We start from the raw sequence: 19925 nt of genomic DNA on the forward strand, positions 1-19925 counted from the left end.
TTTACGCATTCTTACAATTATTTACCATTTTTTGGTGTTACTGCATGAATTGGTTGAATAATTTAGTTTGTGATTACATTTATTTGTGATGAATTTCATATTTTAGGGCCTTTTTTCCTTCTCTTTCAGGGCTACTTGAGGACATACAATATTCTATAATGAAATTATTTCTAAATTTATATTTTTAAGGGGGGAAAGGGTTTGGACCTCTAATTGCAAAAATATAGGGAGCTGATTCATGGTAAGGAGACTCTCTATACCGATGAAGATTGGAACCTACTCTGCAGTTACAGTCTCTGAGATTAGCTTCAGTCATTGAGAAGTTAAATGACTTACCCAGAATCACATAGCTATGAAGAACTAGTCAAAGATAGTCTGCTTTAGTTGGAGAAAATGGTGCAGTTTTTATTTACTCTTTAGTCTTTCACCTTTTGGAGCAATTTGGAGCACTTCCTGGTCAGTCATACTATTGATATAAAGTATAAGGTGCTTATACTTTAATATTTTTTCTTCAACTTTTTAGGCTATTTAGATATAAAAATATAAATGTTTTACTTGATTTTAGGTGTTAAATATTCAGGAACTCTTTGGATAAATTAGATCGTGATTAGTACATTAATTTAGATTAGATTGTAGTTTCATTGATATCTGTTTACCTTTTTGAGTTACAAAGAAAGGGAATTTGATAGTGAGGAAGCATGCTAACAGTGAGAATAACACTGGTGTTGGATGAAGACAACCTTGGTTTAATTCCCAGCTCTACTGCTCACTCTTGCTGTGATTTGCAGCGAGTCACTTATGTTCTCTCAGCCTGAATTTCCTCATCTGTGAAATAGAGAGAAGTAGTAGATGAACCCTGAAATCCCTTCAACCTCTAAACCTATTATCCTGTGGTCTTTAAAATGGAGATGATAATGTTACTTATACAAAATCTTCCTTATAGGGATGTTATAAGGATCATGTGTGATTGTCTACAAAAGTGATATCTAAATGTAAGCTGTTTATACACTCCATATAGTCATGCATGGATTGGGCCATGTGGTTATAACGTGCCTCAAGCAACGAGCATTTGTGCACTGTAGAATTGCTCTTTATTTAAAGCAAAGTTGAATATGTTGTATCCTCTTCAAATCATTTATATAAAGTTAAACATTTTTCAAATGATTTTGAAAATAGAAAGTAATTTGAAAACAAATATGAGGCAATATTTAAAAGATAATTAGAGATTTCATGACAGTGGAAAAAGTTCAGACCTTGAGTCAGGTTTAATTTCTGTTTATAAAAAGAATTACATACATTTTCTCACTTAATTATTATGACATCCCTGTGAGGTAAGTGCTACAGTTATCTTCATTTTACAGAAGAGAAAACTGAGGATTAAAGACTTAGTGGGTTTAAAGCCCATAGACTTAACCTGTCTTGACTCTAGTGCCTCTCATTTAAGTTGTAAATATTCTCAAACTTTGCATTCTCTACAGTCAGATAACAATAAATCCTTCATGTATTTGTGCATTTAAAAGGTAAGTTGTCTACACACATGCTAGTTTCCATTCCTGTATAGTATTTGTAGTTAAAGATATATGTAATCAGTTGTATCAGCTCTCCTATTGGAATAAACAATATGAAATAAATAATAAGGAATATGCATGTTTTAATCTTGGAATTTAAGTAAAAGGTATAGTGTAATTTCTTACTTGCTCTATCTTTTTACCAAGACAGATTAGGGGACAATAATAAAATACCCATCTGGGATTTGATAGCTAGAACTTTACCTCATCCTTTGTGGGAACTATAGAGCATTGGCTTCTTTCCTGGCCTTGCCTCCAGTTAGGCAAAACTATTTAAAGCTTCTAGAATAAAGCTGGGAACTCAAGTAATGCTGAGGAAGTAGCTGCAAGTGCCTGCTTCTTTGGTTTCTAGGGCAAAGATAACACCCTGGATTGTGTGAGAGGGTTAGGCTGGATGCTCTGAGGAACTCCCTGTACCACCTGCCTGTCCACCTGGCCAAGCACTTATTCACCTCCATGATGTTTTTTAGGTGCCTCCGAATGATAGGCAAGTGTTTCTTTCTAAAATTTTAGTATTTTGTTATTAATTTATGGCAGCTAGATGTAGTAAGAGTTTAGGCTAGATTTGTTAAAGTAACTGGATGATCATTAAAAACCTACGTGTATAAAAGTTATTATAAGTGAAAATAATTTAGAAGTGGCACCTGGCATACTGCTTTGGTCGTCCAGTGGTTGTTTAATAAATGTTTGTAGAAAATATTAAACATTTTGCTACTGGGCTTTTTAACTGAATTAAAGTACAAAATGAACATATATTTTATTTCCTAAATATTGGTTGCTTTAAAGTATCTAACCTGATAAAATTTGGTCTTTTATGGCAAACTATATTTTCCCATTAAAAAAATACTATAGTGCAAAACAAGTCTCAAATAATAATAGTCTTCTAAGCTGTGAAATACAAGAGCAGTGTTTGAAATTATTATTGACATGTTTATGTGACTATAATATTTGTTTCCATTTAGAGCATAATTTGGAATGTGTAATGTCACATTTACTTAGATTTTTTTTTTAAATAAAAATTGTTCTTACAACTTCATTAAAACAGACTAGTGCTATACCGGAATTATGGTATTGATATCCAATAAATTTTAGTATTCAATATGGAATCAGTCTGGGTACCAAAAGTACATAAAACTAAGTAGAATTTAAAACAGTTCAGTTGAAACCTCTTTCTGAGGATAGAGTTAGAGTATATCCTCCAGTATATCATCCTATATGTTTATAGGATAAGAATTCCAATATATTTTGAGATTGTTATGAAGAATTTTCTCTACTTAAACAGTATTTCTTTGTTATGTTTTTGTCATGCACTTGGATTAAACAAGTATTATTATCCATTTCCTTGTTTCATTTTAAGCACAAATTAGTTTTTCATTGGCAAGAATCTTGAATGAATATTTAAATATGGGTAATTAAAACTCAGCTTCCATTGAAGAAACAAATATATATATGTATATATATGAAGTCAAGAGAGTACTGGTGCATACCTCCTTCACCAGGGTCCAAGGGACTGTTTGTGTTTGAGGTGGTGTAGCATTTCATTTGAGGTTGGGCTTTATCCACTCACGCCTATTAGTATGTGTATGTCCATCTGTCACTCTTCCTAACTTCTTCCCTTTCATCTTCAAGTAACTGGACTTATTTTCCCACAGCTTCCTGGAGAGGGAAGAGGAGCTGCCAAAAACATGTGCCTCTACCTCAGAACTAGCAAAGGGCATTTGACAATTGTGCCCAAATGCCAGCTGGACTCTGATCCTTCATTGTAGCACATGCAGCTTGTTCTGTCACTGAAGAAGTACTTGTCATCATAGAGAGTGGAATTTGCTGGCATTAAAAATGTGTGCCTTTTACGAGTTCTTACCTTTTTTCTTATCTCTCTGCTTCTCATTTCTCTGAGAGCAAAGGAGTTACAATGTTACTTGTTTCCCTGTGCTGGTTCAAGACTATTGATCCACCACAGTCTTACTGCTTATCTTCACAGAATCTCAGGGTTGGAAAGAGAACTCAGACATCATCAAGTTCAATGCATACTCGAATAGGAATTTCCCTGTACAATATGCCTGACAAATGGTCATCCAGCCTCTGTTTGATTAACCTTAGTGATAAGGATCCCACTACCTTTTGAGGTTGCTTATTTTGCTTTTGGACAGCTCATAATTCTTATGAAGCTTTCCCTTATGTAAATCTGAAGTCTCTCTTTCTGTAGTTTCCATATATTGCCCCTGGATAGCCCTACTCTTTAAAGCTTAATAAGATGAATCTGATCCCTCTTCCACATAACAGCTTCTACAGCTCTTTTTTCACCCTTATCACCTTCCGTTATATCTGATGTAATTTGTCAAAATGATTTTTACAATATTGTCCTCATAACTGAACATAGTAATTCTAGATGTGGTTTAACCTATCAGGGCTCTCACCTTCCTCATTCTGAACTCTGTATTCATGAAGCCTGAAATTATATCAGCTTGTCATCTTGTTGTAATGAAACAGTCAGTTGCAGAAGTATAGGATGAGGGTCTTGTGGCTAGATGACAGCTGACATGAAAAAAAATCTGAAGTTCTTAGTGAGCTTATGAGCACAATGAGGGTTGACTTTTGCAGTTGATTATTTTGTTTCAAGTGTAGGAGCTTACACGTATCTGTATTAAATTTCATCTTAATAGATTTGCACTATCCTAGCCTTCAGTATCTTTTTGGATCCTATCTCTTTTCTGCAGTATATTAGTGATTTCCCTCTAGCTTTGTCCCATCTGCATTTTTGATAATTATGCTGTCTGTCCTTATCCAAATAATTGATAAAAATATTGAGTAGTGTAACACTAGGGACAGGTCACTGGAGCACTCTTATTAGAAGCCTCCTCCCAGATTGTCATTGCCATAAATTATTTCTCTTTGAATACATCTTACTGTTTCCAAATCAATCTAGTTGTATTATCAAAATAACCCACATCTGTCCAGCTTGTGCAGAAGATTACTGTGAGAAGTATACTCAAATCCAGCTCTGATGTTATCCATAATCTTCGTTTGAAGTCCATGCCATCTATTTTACCATCTTTGCTAGATTACAGAATCACAGGTTTTACCACCTTTTTCAGATTCTTAAAGCCATTGTCTACTATAGGGTTCTTTACAAATATACCAGCCTAGTAATCTGTCTTTAAAAAATAAAGTTAAGCTATTTGTGCTAAATCCAGGGAGGGCTGGCTTATAGTGATCATTGGGTTTTTTTTTTCATTAATTGCTCATAAACTATCCCTTTAATAATTTTTTGTAGAATTTTGCCAAGAGTTCAGTTAAGCTCATTGTATTATAGTTTTAAGAATATGCCTGCTTCCCATCATCATTTCTTGGAGCAAAATAATCTGCCTTCTCCTTTAAGGTTGGATCCTCTTATGGAAAGAACCTTTAAGCATTACATATTTCCAGAGCTTCAGTGGTCTTTACTGTGCTCTTCCTTCTCTGTGTCCTCTTTTGCCCTTCAACCTCCTGATACAGTTCAAAATGTCCTTCGGCCTCTTCAGATTCTTTCTTCCTTGTTTTTTTCCTCTTTAAGCACTTCAGTGTTTTTCAAAGAACACTTCATTCTCCTTAATAATCTGAAGATTTGAGTTTCTTTCACTCTTTCCTGGTAGAGAAAACAACCTAGATTTTCTAATGTCATAATAATAGCTAGCTGCTACCTGACAATGGCAAAACTACAAACACAAAAAACCCCACAAACCACCCTCTGAAAGTTCCACAAAAATTTCTCTTATCATCTGTCGCTGTTGTAGCTCATTACTTTGTTCTCAGATCTTTTACTTATTACTATTGTAGCTAACTGCTCTGACAGATTGCCTGGTTTATACTAGTTGTTAACTTCTTGGAAGCTCCTGAACAAAGCTTCATAGCAACATCATATAAGCTATCTGTATCATGGACTTTCTGCACGTCTAAGGTGTACTCTGTCTTTTTCATGACAATACTTAGCAGTATGCCCAGTGGCCCTCCTTTGGCAAAGTTTCTGCCAAATCCCTAATACTTCTCTGGCTCTGTGGTTTATCCTCTTTCCATTTACCACTAGGAGTTCCTATACCTACTTGCCTATGTTCCATTTCTGCACTGAGCTTTAGTATATTCTAATGAAGAGTTTGAAAAGACACTAGGGTGTCTAAATGAAATATCCTTTGGCCTGGAGTGCAAATGAAGGTCAAAAATGGAGATTAGGCTTTAGAGGCCTTGGGCACAACTGCCTAGTAGCTGAAGCCATGAGAATAGATGAACTCACTGAATAGATGTGTTTAAAGAAATACACAAATTTGAAGTAAACAGAAGGGGGAAATTTTAGAAATTGTGTTTCAGTACATCTATAATTCCATGACCTCCTCTTACAAAATGTGAGTATGTACTAGCTTTATGACACTGGAAAAATTGTTTAACTTCCACAAACTTCTGTTTCCTTATTTATAAGATAGATTTAAGAGTGCCTACTTCATGAGGGTATTGCAGGTACCTTTGTACTTTGTAAACCTTGAAGTTTATTATTTTTATTCAGCAATTTTCAGCCATGTAGCATCATAAAGAGAACATTGATGATGGCTTTTGTGGCATCAAGCAACTTGTGAATCATTGAAAACACTATGTTTCCCAAATGCAATACTCTTTCTATTCATTTCTGGGCCTAGTTCATTGTTGGCCTATCTTTTTGACAATCTCTTCCCCTTTTTCCACTCTGTCATACCTCCTCTCTCTCTTCTTCCTTCCCCCCATAAACTGCATTTTGTAATCTACAATCTGGGCAATACGTTTTCAGGAGTATTAGAAGCTCTGAGTCTAAACATCTGTATTCTTTATTAAAATGCAAATGGAGTTAAGCTTTCAGGTACATACCTCCTTTCACTAACCTATCCCGTATTCTTGTTAGCCCATACAAAATTACTGTGCCTCTTTTTAGTATCAAGACTGATGCTCATCCATTTATCTCACCTTTGGAAAGGAAATCCTACTTTAGTCAGGAATATAATCTTATTCCAGCCCATAACTTTTGGATTTGAGGCACTAATGTGGACCATTAATTTGTATAAAATATATTATTTTACATCTCAAAGAAAAATTTCAGACTGTTGTTTCTGTCTGAATCTCACTCTGCTTTTCTAAGAAACTCAATTGCACCCTCACTGCTGATGAGCAGTCTTCTGTGATTGGTTCTCTTCTACATAGAATGATTGTTCTAAATGTATATTAGTGAATCCCTACTTCTGTCATCTCCTTCCTCCCCTTAATCAGATGACCTCACTTTTTGTTTTATTGAAAACATCATGGCAATCCAGGATAAACTTCCATATCTATCCTCAGAATCACTCTCTCTAAATATCTTGCTGGTTATCCTCTTATCTAAGGAAATTATGTCCCTCTGCCTTTCTGAGGTTAACATTTGCACCTGTGCTCTTAATCTCATGCCTTCTTACTTCCTCTAGGACCATGTTCTCTTAATTGTCCTCTGTCTCTAGTATTTTCAGTTTCTCCCTCTCTCTCTCCATTTTTCTCTCTGTCTTTCAGTGATACTTTATATCCTGGAAAAATTTTCAGTTGACCCTACTGCCTTTTAGCTATTATCTCGTTTATTTCAACAGTAAACTTTTCAAATGAGTAGTTGGAATTTGCTCTATTTCCTCACCACCCATTCTTTACCCCTCTATAATCTTAACCCCTTCTTCACTCTACCATAATCTGACAAGTCACCAGTGATTTGCCATATCCAGTAGGTTTTTTTGGTCCCAATTTTTTTCATTCCAAACACAAACAAAGAACATTTCCATAAACACAGGCAAGCACAAAAGAATTATATATGAAACCATTGATTTGCATATAATATTGCTTACTCATGCTCCCTCTCTCTGTGTATATGCATATATATGTATACACACACACACACACACACATATATTTATATATATGCATATATGTATGTAAATTCTACATGTTACTTTAAAAATTGTCTTGCTGGTCTTTGCTTCATTCTGAAATTCCTTCTTTTCTCTACTATGCATTAAAAAAAATTATCAGTTTTACCCCTCACCCCCTTTTTCACATAATTATTGTTAACTCCCTGGCAATGCCTCCTTTCCTTCATTTAAAAAACTGAGAGAAGCAGTTGGGTGAACCCCTTTTAACCAATAAGCATAGTTAAGCAAAAAGAATCTATATATTGTCCATATCTGAAAATGTATGTCTCTACTTTGTGTCCATGATTTCTCTGTTAGGAGGTAGGTAACATGCTTCATCATAAGTCCTACGCAGACTTGGTTTGTAGTTGCTTTGATTAGAGCTCTTAAATCTTTCAAAATTGTTTTTCCTCTTGGTGTTCTTGTATAATTTGTTTTCCTGGTTCTGCTAGTTCTGTCAGTTCCCAATACTTAGGATTCTCTGAAATTGTCTCTTTCATCATTTATTATAGAACAATAATGTTATGTCACATTATATTCATATGCCACAATTTGTTCAGTAATTCCCCAGTTGTCTAAGAGTAAGCTAAGGCAGACACGTAAATTCTGGTTCTTGCTTTTCTTCCCCTACCCCACCCCCTCAGATCCCTTCTCAGGCTCATGAAGTTTGCTTGTTTACAGCTATTCTCTCTTCGTATTTTCCCCCATTTCTGCTTAATTTTGTTGTATTCGATATATCTCTACACCAATAATGGTATCTTCAACCCCTTTTTTCCATTTTACATAAAAATGAGGTTTATCTAACGCCCATTCCCTCTTTCTACTTCTTCCATGTTTTCGTATACCCTTCTCAGGTACTCCAGTTATGAGAAATATCAAATTCAGCATCATCTTTCTACTTCCCCCACAAGTGTATATTCTTCTTTTACTCTCCCTTCAGTCCCTCAGAACTGACCAGTTCACCCCCATGACCTCTCTTTTTCTTGTTTAACTCTTTAATACCTTTTGAAGACATAAAGATTCTAAAGGGATAGTTGTTTATTTTCTCTCTATTAGGATGTTAGCACTACATCATCATATAGCTCTTTCCAGTTGTTAAAATCATTTTGCCTTTCTATGTTTTTCTGGACTCTTGTGTTTGTATTTTAAAGCTCCTTCTTAGTTCTGGTATTTTCATCCAAAATGTTTCAAAGTCCTCTATTCCACTAAAGGTCCATTGTTTTTCACCTGTAGGTTTATATTTAGCTCTGCAGAGAACATTGTTTTTTATTGTAAGCCTTTATCTCTTTTGCCTTTTGAAATATTATATCCTGGGTTCTCTTGTTTTATAGTAGAAGCTGTGAAGGCTTGTGTGATCCTAACCATGGTTCCTTGGTCTCTGAACTCTCTTTATGGCTATTTGCAGTCTTTTTTTTCTTTGATGTTGAGAGCTCTGAATTTTAGCTATGACATTTGTAAGACCTTTTTTAGAGATTCCTTTCAGGAGATGACAGATTATTCCTATCTTTTCTTTGCTCTCTTGTTCTAATAGATCCGAAGTTTTCATTTATGATTTCTTGAAATATAGCATTTAGGCTTTTTTTCCCTTTGATCATGGTTTTCACGAAGTTCAGCGATTCTTAAATTTTCTCTTTTTGACCTGTTTTCCAAGTCAGTTGTTTTTGATATCTGAGATCTTAAATTTTTTCAATTTTTAAATTTTGTTCTAATATTGCTTGTTATCTCACAGAGTTAATGGTTTCTAGTTGGTCTATTCATGTTTTCAGGGATTTTGTTTCTTGGACAAAATTTACCACTTTCTCTTAGAAACTGTTTTTCTTCCATTTCTTTCTTTGAGCCTTTTATTTCATTTTTTTCCTTAATATTCATGTAGTCTTTATGGAAAGTCATTTTTTTCCTTTGAGTCTCTGCTTAGAGTTGTTATGGAGTTGCTCACTCCTTCAACCAAATTTTGTTTCCCCTTCTTTCTCCTTTCTAACTTAGAAAGGTTTGGTCTTCCACACTCACAACTTCAACTCTCACATCAGTGCTTATGATTTCTAAATCTGTCTTTACTTCACACCTAAGCTTTGGCTTTGTAAATCCAACTTACCACTGGACTTTTCTACTTTTTTTTTTACACTGGATAGTATATACATGAAGATATGAACAGTAAAATTTTATATGAGCAGTAGTTTTAACAAATTCTTACTGTGCGCATCTAACATTCCAGAACCATTTGATGGAACAAATACAGCCAGAGCTGTGCATGAAAAGCAGAAGTTTGACATGATCAAGGATGAATTTCTCAAGGTAAATCAATGCTTCAGAATTGAAAGTATTATTTTCTTAGGTTTTGGTGAATTCCAGAATCAGTGGCCAAATAGTATTTGGAAGACAAAAAAACATTTAATATGAAACACTACTTTTTTATAATCTTTAAGAATAATGTGTACCCTGTATTCTTATACAATAAAAACATTTATTACTTGGAATTAAATAGACAAGTCCAAGGAAATGTGGGCATATGTGAATTTGCATAGTAATTTATACTCTGAATAATATCCACTGCAACCTCTCAGGAGCTAGAAATAGTCTTTGGAATGCTTTCCACTAGTTTCTGGGAGTTTTACTGTAGATGTCTGACTTAAAAGGACTGCATCTCTTCTACCTGTTTGTGTGTGAACCACACTAAGCAAGAAAAAATGCAGAGCAGTCGGCATTTACTTACTCTGTTTTGCCCCATATTTATGTGCCCAATACAGTAGTTCCTTTTGCCAGAAATCTTTCCCCTCTTCCTAATGTCATAGTATAAAACTCTAGTGTGGTATATTTGGGGAATTAAAAAAACAAGCACCTAAAACAAAAGTTGTAGGTTCATTTAAATTCAACAAACATTTGCTGAGTTTATATTATGGGTAAGGTATTGTCCTAGGAACACAAAGAGTAAACTAATTAAACTGTGAGGGTCCTTTAGGGGTCATAAAAAAAATAGAGAGAAAATGGACGTTGTTTGTGAGATAAAAGTGCCATTGTGAGTGTTAAAAGCAGTGCCTGAAATTTGGCTTTCCCTAATTTGCAAGTCAGAACAAAAGTAGAATGTGTGGCTAGGAGCATTGTTTCTGATGTAATAGAAACAACACTGGATGTGGTATCAGTTTTTGGATTATGGCTATGTACCTTGTAAAGTGTGCAGATCATTTAACTTTTCTGAGCCTTGGTTTCCCCATTTTAAAAGAGTTTTATCCTTTTTTTAAAACTTCATCATAGCTTCCCAGTAATACTTTTTCATCTACCATGTGGAACCTTCCTTTTTAGCAAAGAAGTAGAGGTAAACAAAATAAATTAATAATACATAGGCTATGTCTGATAGCCTATTCCTCATACTACCCCTTCAGTCCAAAACCTGTCTACCAGGAGGAGAGGAGAAAGTATGTTTTATTATCAGTCTTCTTGTTTGAAGATTGACCGTTAGTTTCTTCTGTTTCTTGCCCAGCCTACCTTACAAGGGTTATTGTGAGAATCAAGTGAAAGGTGTTTTAAAATACATATTACTTCCACTTCTAAGCAGATATACCTTTTTTAAAGTCCTACATGATTCCCTCGTTGAGAAATGGAGGTGACCCTGAGTACTCAAAAGGCTATGCAAGCAGTGGGCAAGCCATGGCAGTATCTACCAAGTTGGAAAGACTTGAGTACCAACTAAACTAACTAATCTGGGAAAATTGGTCCCTAAGTGAATGATGATGAATTTCTTCACACTTTCTGAAGATTGACAATTGAGGCATAGAGGTTGAGGTAAATAAGTACACTTAGAGTAGCTTTTAAGCATTTGCTTATCAATATTAACTTGTTAAACAAAGTTAATTGATTTTATTGATATATAGCTTTTTGTACAGATAATGCTACTAATCATAAAGTTCACTGATTAAACTCAGAACATATTAGAAAGAACTTCAGCTTTTGCTAAATACAAATCTTGAGTAAGCCTAAAAGGACCCCCATATAAAAATTGTTGATGACTCTCCTTTGTGAATAGTGCTCTTGAGTTCCCAGTTACATATGATATGGGGTTTACCATTTTAGTATTACTCTGATTCTCCTTCCTTGTTGGAATAGTGAAATTATATAGCTAGTGAGGTAAAGAATTATGAAAAAAAGCCATTATTTTTTAATTGTTGAACTAGATCAGGTGAAAAATTTAAAATCGTGTTACCTGTTTCTTTGAAAGGTAATGAATATATAAATAAAGCAAATGTAGATTTTTAAGAATGCTTTTTTTTTCTCTTTCCCAGTCATGGCACAGATTGAAAAGCAAGAGAGACTTGAACAGTATATTACCTTTAAGAGCTACTATGCAGAATAGATAACTGGCTTCTAATTCATTCCTAATTACTTCTGAGAAATAAAGGATGTTATTAACACCTCAATGTATTTTGTTCCCTCCATCATGGTTTATTTTTAATTAATATTTTCTTTTTTCAGATTTTGTTAAAAATATTTGTATAAAAGATTGCATATTTTATTATGGCATTTGCTACTATAAACCTTAGTTTAAAAATGCATTTCTAAAAATGTATATACATTGTTGACTTAAGTAAAGGCTGTTTTGCCATAAATTTCAGAACACAAAATTAACTGTATTTATGAAAGTGGTCAGAGCAATTAAAAGGACTTCAGAAGGATCAAAATGTAATTATACCATATTAACACAGAAGACATTTGTTAATTTGTGGGAAAGGTGTGATCAATTATACTCAAAGTTTAGCAACATTCAGTTGCTATTTCATTGTCCAGATCTGCTGCAAAATGAAAGTTGAAGCAAAAAAAAAAAGTTGACATAAATTTTTTTGTTTAAATTTCTAGGGTAGATGGGGGCCTTAGGATTTGACCATGTTAGCATAGGACAGGAGAGTACATTTGGGTTACTATTGGAATTACTTTTTCTTGTTGGAACAATAATACATTTTGCATCATAGTCCTATGAACACTGTACCCATTATGATCGATTCTTTGGAAAAATCTACTCAAAAGTTGACATACTCCGGGTATTTATCGTAGCTCAATGCAATGAGCTGTTTTCGTGTACTCAGCATTTTTCAATTTTTATTTTCCCTGTGACGTGAAACAACAGACACTTATCAAAGTTAAGGTTATATCAGGATTTTTCTGAATACTAAATTACAGGAATTATAATCTAAACTGGAATTTTTAAACAGTAAGCTACTATAAAATATTTTAAATGATCCATCACAAAATGAATATATGTAAATGTTTAATAATTGTAAAGAGTAGATCAGGTATCTTTTTTTTTTAAGTATTTCCTTTGCACATGAAGAAAATAATGGTGACTGCTGAAATAGCTGCTAAAATAAGCCAAGGTTTTTTTTTTAAATTTTGTGTAAATATTTGTAAATTGGTCAGCCATTGTAAATTGAAATATAAAAAGTAATTAAAATTTTTTAACTTTTTAAAAAAGACTGTATGAAACTTCTTTTAGACCTGCTGTAGCACAGTTTGTGCCTGTAATGTGTTTGTTGTTGCAGATCAATTCATATGTCTAAACTATTGCTTTTCATTCATTTCAGGAAGGTTCACATGTTCATTTTCCTCTTTAAGTTTAATATTTTGTATGGTGTCAAGTGGAATAAAGTTTATGTATGGAAAGTGTTAGTTTTTCCCTATGAATTTATGTTAATTTCATATTTCCTAGATAATTCTTATCATTAAATGGCCAGGATAGGTAGGAAGACACAGAAAATTTCACATGTATATTTTCTCCCCAAAGCATTTATAACTGACTCAAGAAAACTAAATGATTCTAAAGACCTGCATGTAATGCTATAAGGTTACTCTCTATGACCTATAAATAGTCTTAGTTTTTTCAATTAATTTCAACAAGTATTTCTTAAGCACCTACTATGTCAGCGTACTAATCTAGGTTCTAGGATCTTTTGATAACTTAACAAGTGGTTCCTATTTTTGTGTTTCAACAGTCTTATTAACCCTTTTATCATCATTCTTATTAGTAAACTTATTCGCATTATTATACCAGACTGTTTTGATAACACAGTGTCCTAAATAGTTTTTCCTTGCTACTTAAATGTAGGCCTGAAGATGAAAATTAACTGCAATACAAAGTATTTGTTAATCTGGTTCTGTTAGGGATGAATATGTTGTTTTGCCTAAATTAATTCCTCACTTTGTTGAAACTTAACCCTTCAAGCAGGAAAACTTAATCTAAACAATTTTCAAAAGATTGACTTATTGATGCTTTTTTAAAACACTGCCATTTCCCAATACTGACTCACCCCTTTCATCCCAGACTTTCACTTGTAATAAAGATACAGTTAAGCAAAATAAACCAGTATGCTGACTGTATCTAACAGCACATGTCCAAGTCTGCACTGTTCTCCACCAAGAGAAAGATGTTCCATCATCAGTCCTCTGAAAGCAAGTTTGGTCATTACATTGATCAGAGTACCAATTCTTTTTCATTTATTTTCCTTTACATTATTGTGTTCATTATGTAAATTATTCTCACTGATGACTACATCAGTTCATATGTCTCCCTCAATTTTTCTAAGTTATGGTTATTTTTATGTACTAATAATTATATTATTATACTACAATACCAGATTTTTGCCACCAAAATGAAGTTATCTCTAGGACCTTTCTGTCATTGACCTCCTGGGAATCTCTGCCCGTTAGTGGAATAATTATATATCTTTATAACTATATATGTACTATATATAACTATATACTGCACCTTGTGGTGCAGCCAAACTATCCTACATTGCTGTTTTTGACACATAGTATACAATTTCTTTTGTTGCCTTTTTACTGGCTGTTTCTAATTCATGCGATGCATTCTCTCCCTGCCTCCTCTTAGAGTCTCTAGTTTCCTTCAAAGTTTGACTCCAACACTATCTTCTATGTCAAACCTTTCCTGATTTCTCCCTCCCCCCCACAATGCCAGGAATGTAGTCCAAGGTTGGTCTTAGCAAGGATTGATTGACAATAGGATAAAGGCACAAGGGACTGGATTGTTGAGGATAGTGTACAATTGAATTGGTTCACCAAAGGATTGTAGTAAGGAAGTGGAAGGAGAATGTAGCAAATATAGAGTTGATGACTTAGGAGAGAACTGAGAAGTTGGTCATGAGAGAACAAAGAACAGGATTAGGATTATAAGGCAGTGAGAAAGCTAGAATAATAAAAGACTTGGATCAGATAAAGGAATATCTATTGTGCATGAATGTGGGGGCAGGACGCATGAATGAAAGCAAAATCAAGATCAAGACCATCTCTACAGAGCTGAGATGGGATAGAAGAATAGCTTGTGAGAAACAGATGGAGGAACTGGGAAGTTAGGGTGCTTTGAGGAAGTGTTAATAAATACACTGAAATCCCCTTGAATAGTGGTAGGAATTGGGGAGAAGAGAAAGACTGAGCCAGACACTGAATTCATTGGGAAATGGAGGAGAGTGTCCTGGAGTGGGGTATATTTGGATCATAATTTAAATTATTATTGAATTAGTACAGTTTATATATTTATGATTTATATATACAATATATAATACAATACAAATTAAATAAGCCTGGGAGGAGAGAAGAGTTTATTGAGTTATGGTAGTAGGAGACTGAAAGTGGCAATAAGGGAATGGGGGGTGGGGGCACAGGGTAGCATGAAGTATTCTGGGAATATGAATAGAAGTGAAACTGGTCCTAGAAAGGGTAGCCAGGGACACTTGTGTTCTTGCTTGCATTTACCTTCTTGTTAGTAATTTGGAGCATTTTTAATAGGGTTGATCATTTGCATATCTTCTGAAAGCTGTTCGTATCCTTTGCCCATTTATCTGTTGGGAAATGACACTTGGTATATATTTTAGTTTATTCCATATATGTATGTATATATATATATGTTGGAGATCTCACTTTTATCTGACATTTTATGCAATGTTTTTCCTACTTGACAGTTTCTTCATGGATTTTGTACACCATGCTAAAGCTTTTAAATTTTATATAATTAAAAAAAATTTTTTTTATCACCCCCTTCCCTTTCTCAGGTAAGAATTCCACTCTTTTGTTCTACCTTTTCCCATGACCCCAGATGTGAAATGTACCCTCTTCCATTCTCTGACACTTTTTATGGTGTAACTTCTTTTTTTAATATTTAGTTCTCATACCCATTTGAAACTCATTTTGATACATGTTATAAAGAATTGGTCTAGGGGCAGCTAGGTGATGCAGTGGATAGAGCACTGGCCCTGAAGTCAGGAGCACCTGCCTTCAAATCTGGCCTCAGATCGAACACTTGACACTCGCTAGCTATGTGATCCTGGGCAAGTCACTTAATCCTAATTGCCTTAAAAAAAATCAAGAATTGGTCTAAACCTAATTTCTATCTAGCTACTCTACTGTATTTCCATAACTTCTTGTTGAATATAGGAAGCCCTTCCCTCTTCTCAGTAGTTTGTTTATGACAGTTTCCTACGAATCATTCTGATCAGTAATTTCGTACATCATTTATTTTATTGTGATGCAGCGCAGTGAGGTCCCTGGGTGCTGGTAAGATATATGGAGCTTCTTGTTCTTGTACCAGAGGGCTTTAGACACAATTGATTTTGCTTCTCTTGTCTTGCCGCTTTTCTGTATGGCAGCTTCTTAGCACATTTTTGCTACCACTTATCTCATTGTACGCTTTTAACAAATATAGAGGCTGATTTCAAGAATTAGTTTTTCATCTAATGAGATAATGCTTATAAAATGGTTTGAAAGATCAATATCAGGTTGAGTTGTCCTAATTTTTCACACAGTTCTATATTTAGATTTGCATCTTCAGTGTGGAATAAAGTGCATGAGTTATGTGACAACTGTTTTCATAGGTATACTTTCCATTTGTATGCCATTGTTTTGAAATGGTTGAAGTTGTTAGAAGTCTCCTAGCCTGATAAATGGTATGTTGTAGACTTTTCAAACATAATATGTGTTAATCAGAATTTGATCAGCCTGGGCACTCCTAACCCATCTATACCTCATTTTTATGTGGTGCAGTTCTTACCTATGTCACTCCATAAAACTACTATGCAGTACTCTCCAATGTGCTTGAGACTAGAAAATATTCCTTTTTCTCATTATTTTATGGCCTACAGTGCAACACTTGTTCTGTCTGTCCACTTTCCCTCTGCATGATCAACTTATTCCCTTTTCCTAGAATACACATCTTTGATGATTATGCCACTTTTTAAAATAAAAATAATTATTGGCAATATGCTGAATTCTGCTTAAGAAGATCCTGGGTCCTTCCATTTTACTTTTTGGGTCATGTGAAATTATGATTGGGATAAAAAGAAAATTGTATTCAATTAGTTGAAGCCATATAGCATCAATGGAAGAATACTAATGTTAAAGGATGGACTTTTGGGGTCAGTGAGTGGCTTGGGACCATTGTAAACACCGAATAGTTAAATATGCTCCAGCTCAGTCTTGTCCTATTCAGAATCACAGAATTTGAGTTCAGTGGAGGGCACCTTGTCTCTTCTAGAGCATCACTGACAGGAGGTCTTCCATCCTCTACTTGAAGAACTGCAGTGATGGGGAACCTACGTCCTGTCCTTCGAACAACTCTGATTGTTAAAGTTTTCCCTTTCATCAAGCTAAAATGTGCGTCTTTATGATTTCCTTCCATGGTTCCTAATTCTTTCTGAGCTAAAGCAGCACAAATTATCCCTCTTTCAAGTGATAGCCTTTTAGGTACTTAGAAAATAGCTATCAAATTCCCCTCTTTTCTTCCTCCCCCTCCCCCCTTGGACACTTTCATCTTCTTTGCACTAACCATTGCCAATTTCTTCAACTTATCCTCATGGCTTATTTCAGTCCTTGACCTCTTTGGCACCTCAGTTTCCCCATCTTCAAGGTAAAGGCACAGTTGGACTAGATGACCTCTAAGGCCTTCTCTTCTTAACATCACCGATAACCATGATGGTGTGGTCACTGATCTAGAGCCAGATGTCCTGGAGAATGAAGTCCAGTGGGTCTTAGGAAGCATTACTAACAATAAGGCTAGTGGAAGTGAAGGAATTCTAGCTGAGCTATTTAAAATCCTAAAAGATGATGCTGTTAAAGTCTTGTACTCAACAGGTCAGAAAATTTGAAAAACTCAACAGTGGCCATTGGATTGGAAAAGATCAGTTTTCATCTAAAGAAAGGCCATGCCAAGGAGTGTTCAAATTACCAAAAAAAACCCAAACAAAAAAACTCTGCTTATTTCATATGCCAGCAAGATTATACTTAAGATTCAGCGAGCTAGACTTCAACCATATGTGAACTGAGAATTATCAGAAGAGCAGTCTGGTTTTCAAAGAGGCAGAGGAATTAGAGACCAAATTGCCAACTGGATTATGGAGAAAGCAAGGGAGTTCAAGAAAAAACAAAAACAGGAACATCTACTTCTGCTTCATTGACTACACAAGTCCACAAAGAAATCATCTTGTAGCAGAATACCACATCATCTTATTTCTTGAAGAGCGTGTATGCAGGCCAAGAAGCAATAATTGGAACTAAACATGAAACAACTGATTGGTTTAAGATTGAAAAAGGAGTACAACAAAGACTATGTATTACCTTATTTATTGAACTTGTATACAGAGTATATCATATGAAATGCCAGGTTGGATGAAACAAAAGCTGAAATTAAGGTTGCTGGGAGAAATATCAGCGATTTCAGATATGTAGATGATACCACTCTGATGGCAGAAAATGAAGAGTGTGAAATTAAAATTGATGAAGGTAAAGGAGAGGAATGTCAAAGCTGGCTTGAAGCTTAACATTCAAAAACTAAGATCTTGGCAATTGGCCCTATTACTTCCTAGCAAATGGAGAAGAAAAGGAATTAGTGTCAGATTTTATATTCTTGGGCTCAAAGATCACAGCAGACAGCAACTGCAACCATAAAATTAAAAGATGCTCCTGGGAAGAAAAGCTTTGGCAAATCTGAACAGCATACTAAAAAGCAGAGACATCATCTTGCTGACAAAAGTCCGAATTGTCCAAGCTGTGGTTTTTCCTGTAGCAATGTATGGCAGTGAGAGTTGGGATTGTAAGGAGAGCTGAGTGCCACAGAATTGGCACTTTTGAATTGTGATGCTGGAGAAGACTTTTGAGAGTATCTTTGGACATCAAGGAGATCAAATCAGCCAATATTAAATTAATTCAGGCTATTTTCACTGGAAGGTCAAATACTGAAGCTGAAGCTTAAATACCTTGGCCACATAATGAGAAGACAGGACTCATTGGAAAAGACTCAGATGTTGGGAGAGATTGAAGGCAAAAGGAGAAGGGGATGGCAGAGGAGGAGATGGATAGATAATGTCATGGGAACAATGAACATGAATGCACAGACTTCAACAGATGAGGGAGGATAGAGGGGTCTGGCGTGCTTTTGTCCATGGGGTCACAAAGAGTTGGACATAACCAAATGACTAAATGACAAAAAGAACCATTCCAAATCTAAATCTATGATGCTATTATATAAAAAATGCTATTGAGAAGAATTCATGGCATAGTAAGACAGAAGAGCTGGCCTTGTAGCGAGGAATACCAGGATTCAAGTACTGCCCTTTACGAATACAGGTTTGATGGCCCTGGGCAAGTCACATCCTTGCAGTGCTCTAAGCTACTCTCTTAAGTTGTAGGGAAGGTACCAACCTAGATTTTTTAAGGGAGTTTCTTGTAACAATGAAATCATAGATCTTTCCCCAGTTTTGCAAGGTATCAGTTCATATGTAATAGTTGGAAAAGCCCTCAGAGATCATGTGGTCTAGCCTGGAAACAGCAAGAATTGCCTTGGCAACACATAGTGGTCTTGCAGGCCCTCCTTAAAAAGATCCAATGAGAGGGAGCACACACATGCCTTCAGCCGGCTGATTTCCCTTTTGGACAGCTTTTATAAGAGCTTTTTCTCCCTCCTGATAGAGAAGGACAAATTGAGGGATTTGCTTTTTGGACATGCCCAATTTAGGAATTTAGTTTTGATATACGTGTTTGTAACTGTATGGAGGAAGAGAGAGTGAGGGAGTTGCATGTGGTCTCCATGGTCTGATTATCAGATCAAGAATTGAGAACTTATTCTGATCTTGCTCTTTTTTTATGCCCTTGAGAGGCTTTATTACATGGATGGAAAAAGTTGCAGTGTTGCCTCTGCACCTACTTTAAGGGTTCTTTGAGCTCCTGGATGAGAATGCTTGAGTAGAATGTTAACACTTTTTTTTAATCCAATAAATACTTAAAATCAACTTTAAAAATGAAAAAAAATTTCCTTTGAAACAAACACATCTCAGCAATTTCTACTCATTGGTTTTATAGTTGCCCTTGGGGGGCCAAGCAGAATAAGTTTAAGCCATTTCCATAAGAGAGTCCTTCAAATACATTTATATTCTCCTCAAGTCTTCTT

The 19925-nt window shown here is 35.1% G+C and overlaps 1 protein-coding gene across 6 annotated transcripts in view; it reads left to right on the forward strand.

Moving 5' to 3' along the window:
* TENT2 (terminal nucleotidyltransferase 2) overlaps window positions 1-11901 on the forward strand; it is a 71492-nt gene extending 59591 nt beyond the window's left edge. For 4 of the 6 annotated variants that reach the window (XM_020998396.2, XM_020998399.2, XM_020998398.2 and 1 more), the window contains 2 exons: window positions 9705-9784; window positions 11767-11901. In XM_020998396.2, the coding sequence (XP_020854055.1) occupies window positions 9705-9784; window positions 11767-11841 (155 nt within the window). In that variant the 3' untranslated portion in view covers window positions 11842-11901. Of the gene's footprint in view, window positions 1-1920; window positions 2056-3220; window positions 3407-9704; window positions 9785-11766 lie in introns of those variants that run through there. The other 2 variants (XR_013486135.1, XR_002326811.1) reach the window with 2 other exon arrangements.
* The last annotated feature ends 8024 nt before the right edge of the window (window positions 11902-19925 follow it).

Source organism: Phascolarctos cinereus, unplaced genomic scaffold (genome assembly GCF_003287225.1).
Source record: "Phascolarctos cinereus isolate Bilbo 61053 unplaced genomic scaffold, phaCin_HiC Scaffold_4;HRSCAF=312, whole genome shotgun sequence".
Classification (NCBI taxonomy): Eukaryota; Metazoa; Chordata; class Mammalia; order Diprotodontia; family Phascolarctidae; genus Phascolarctos; species Phascolarctos cinereus.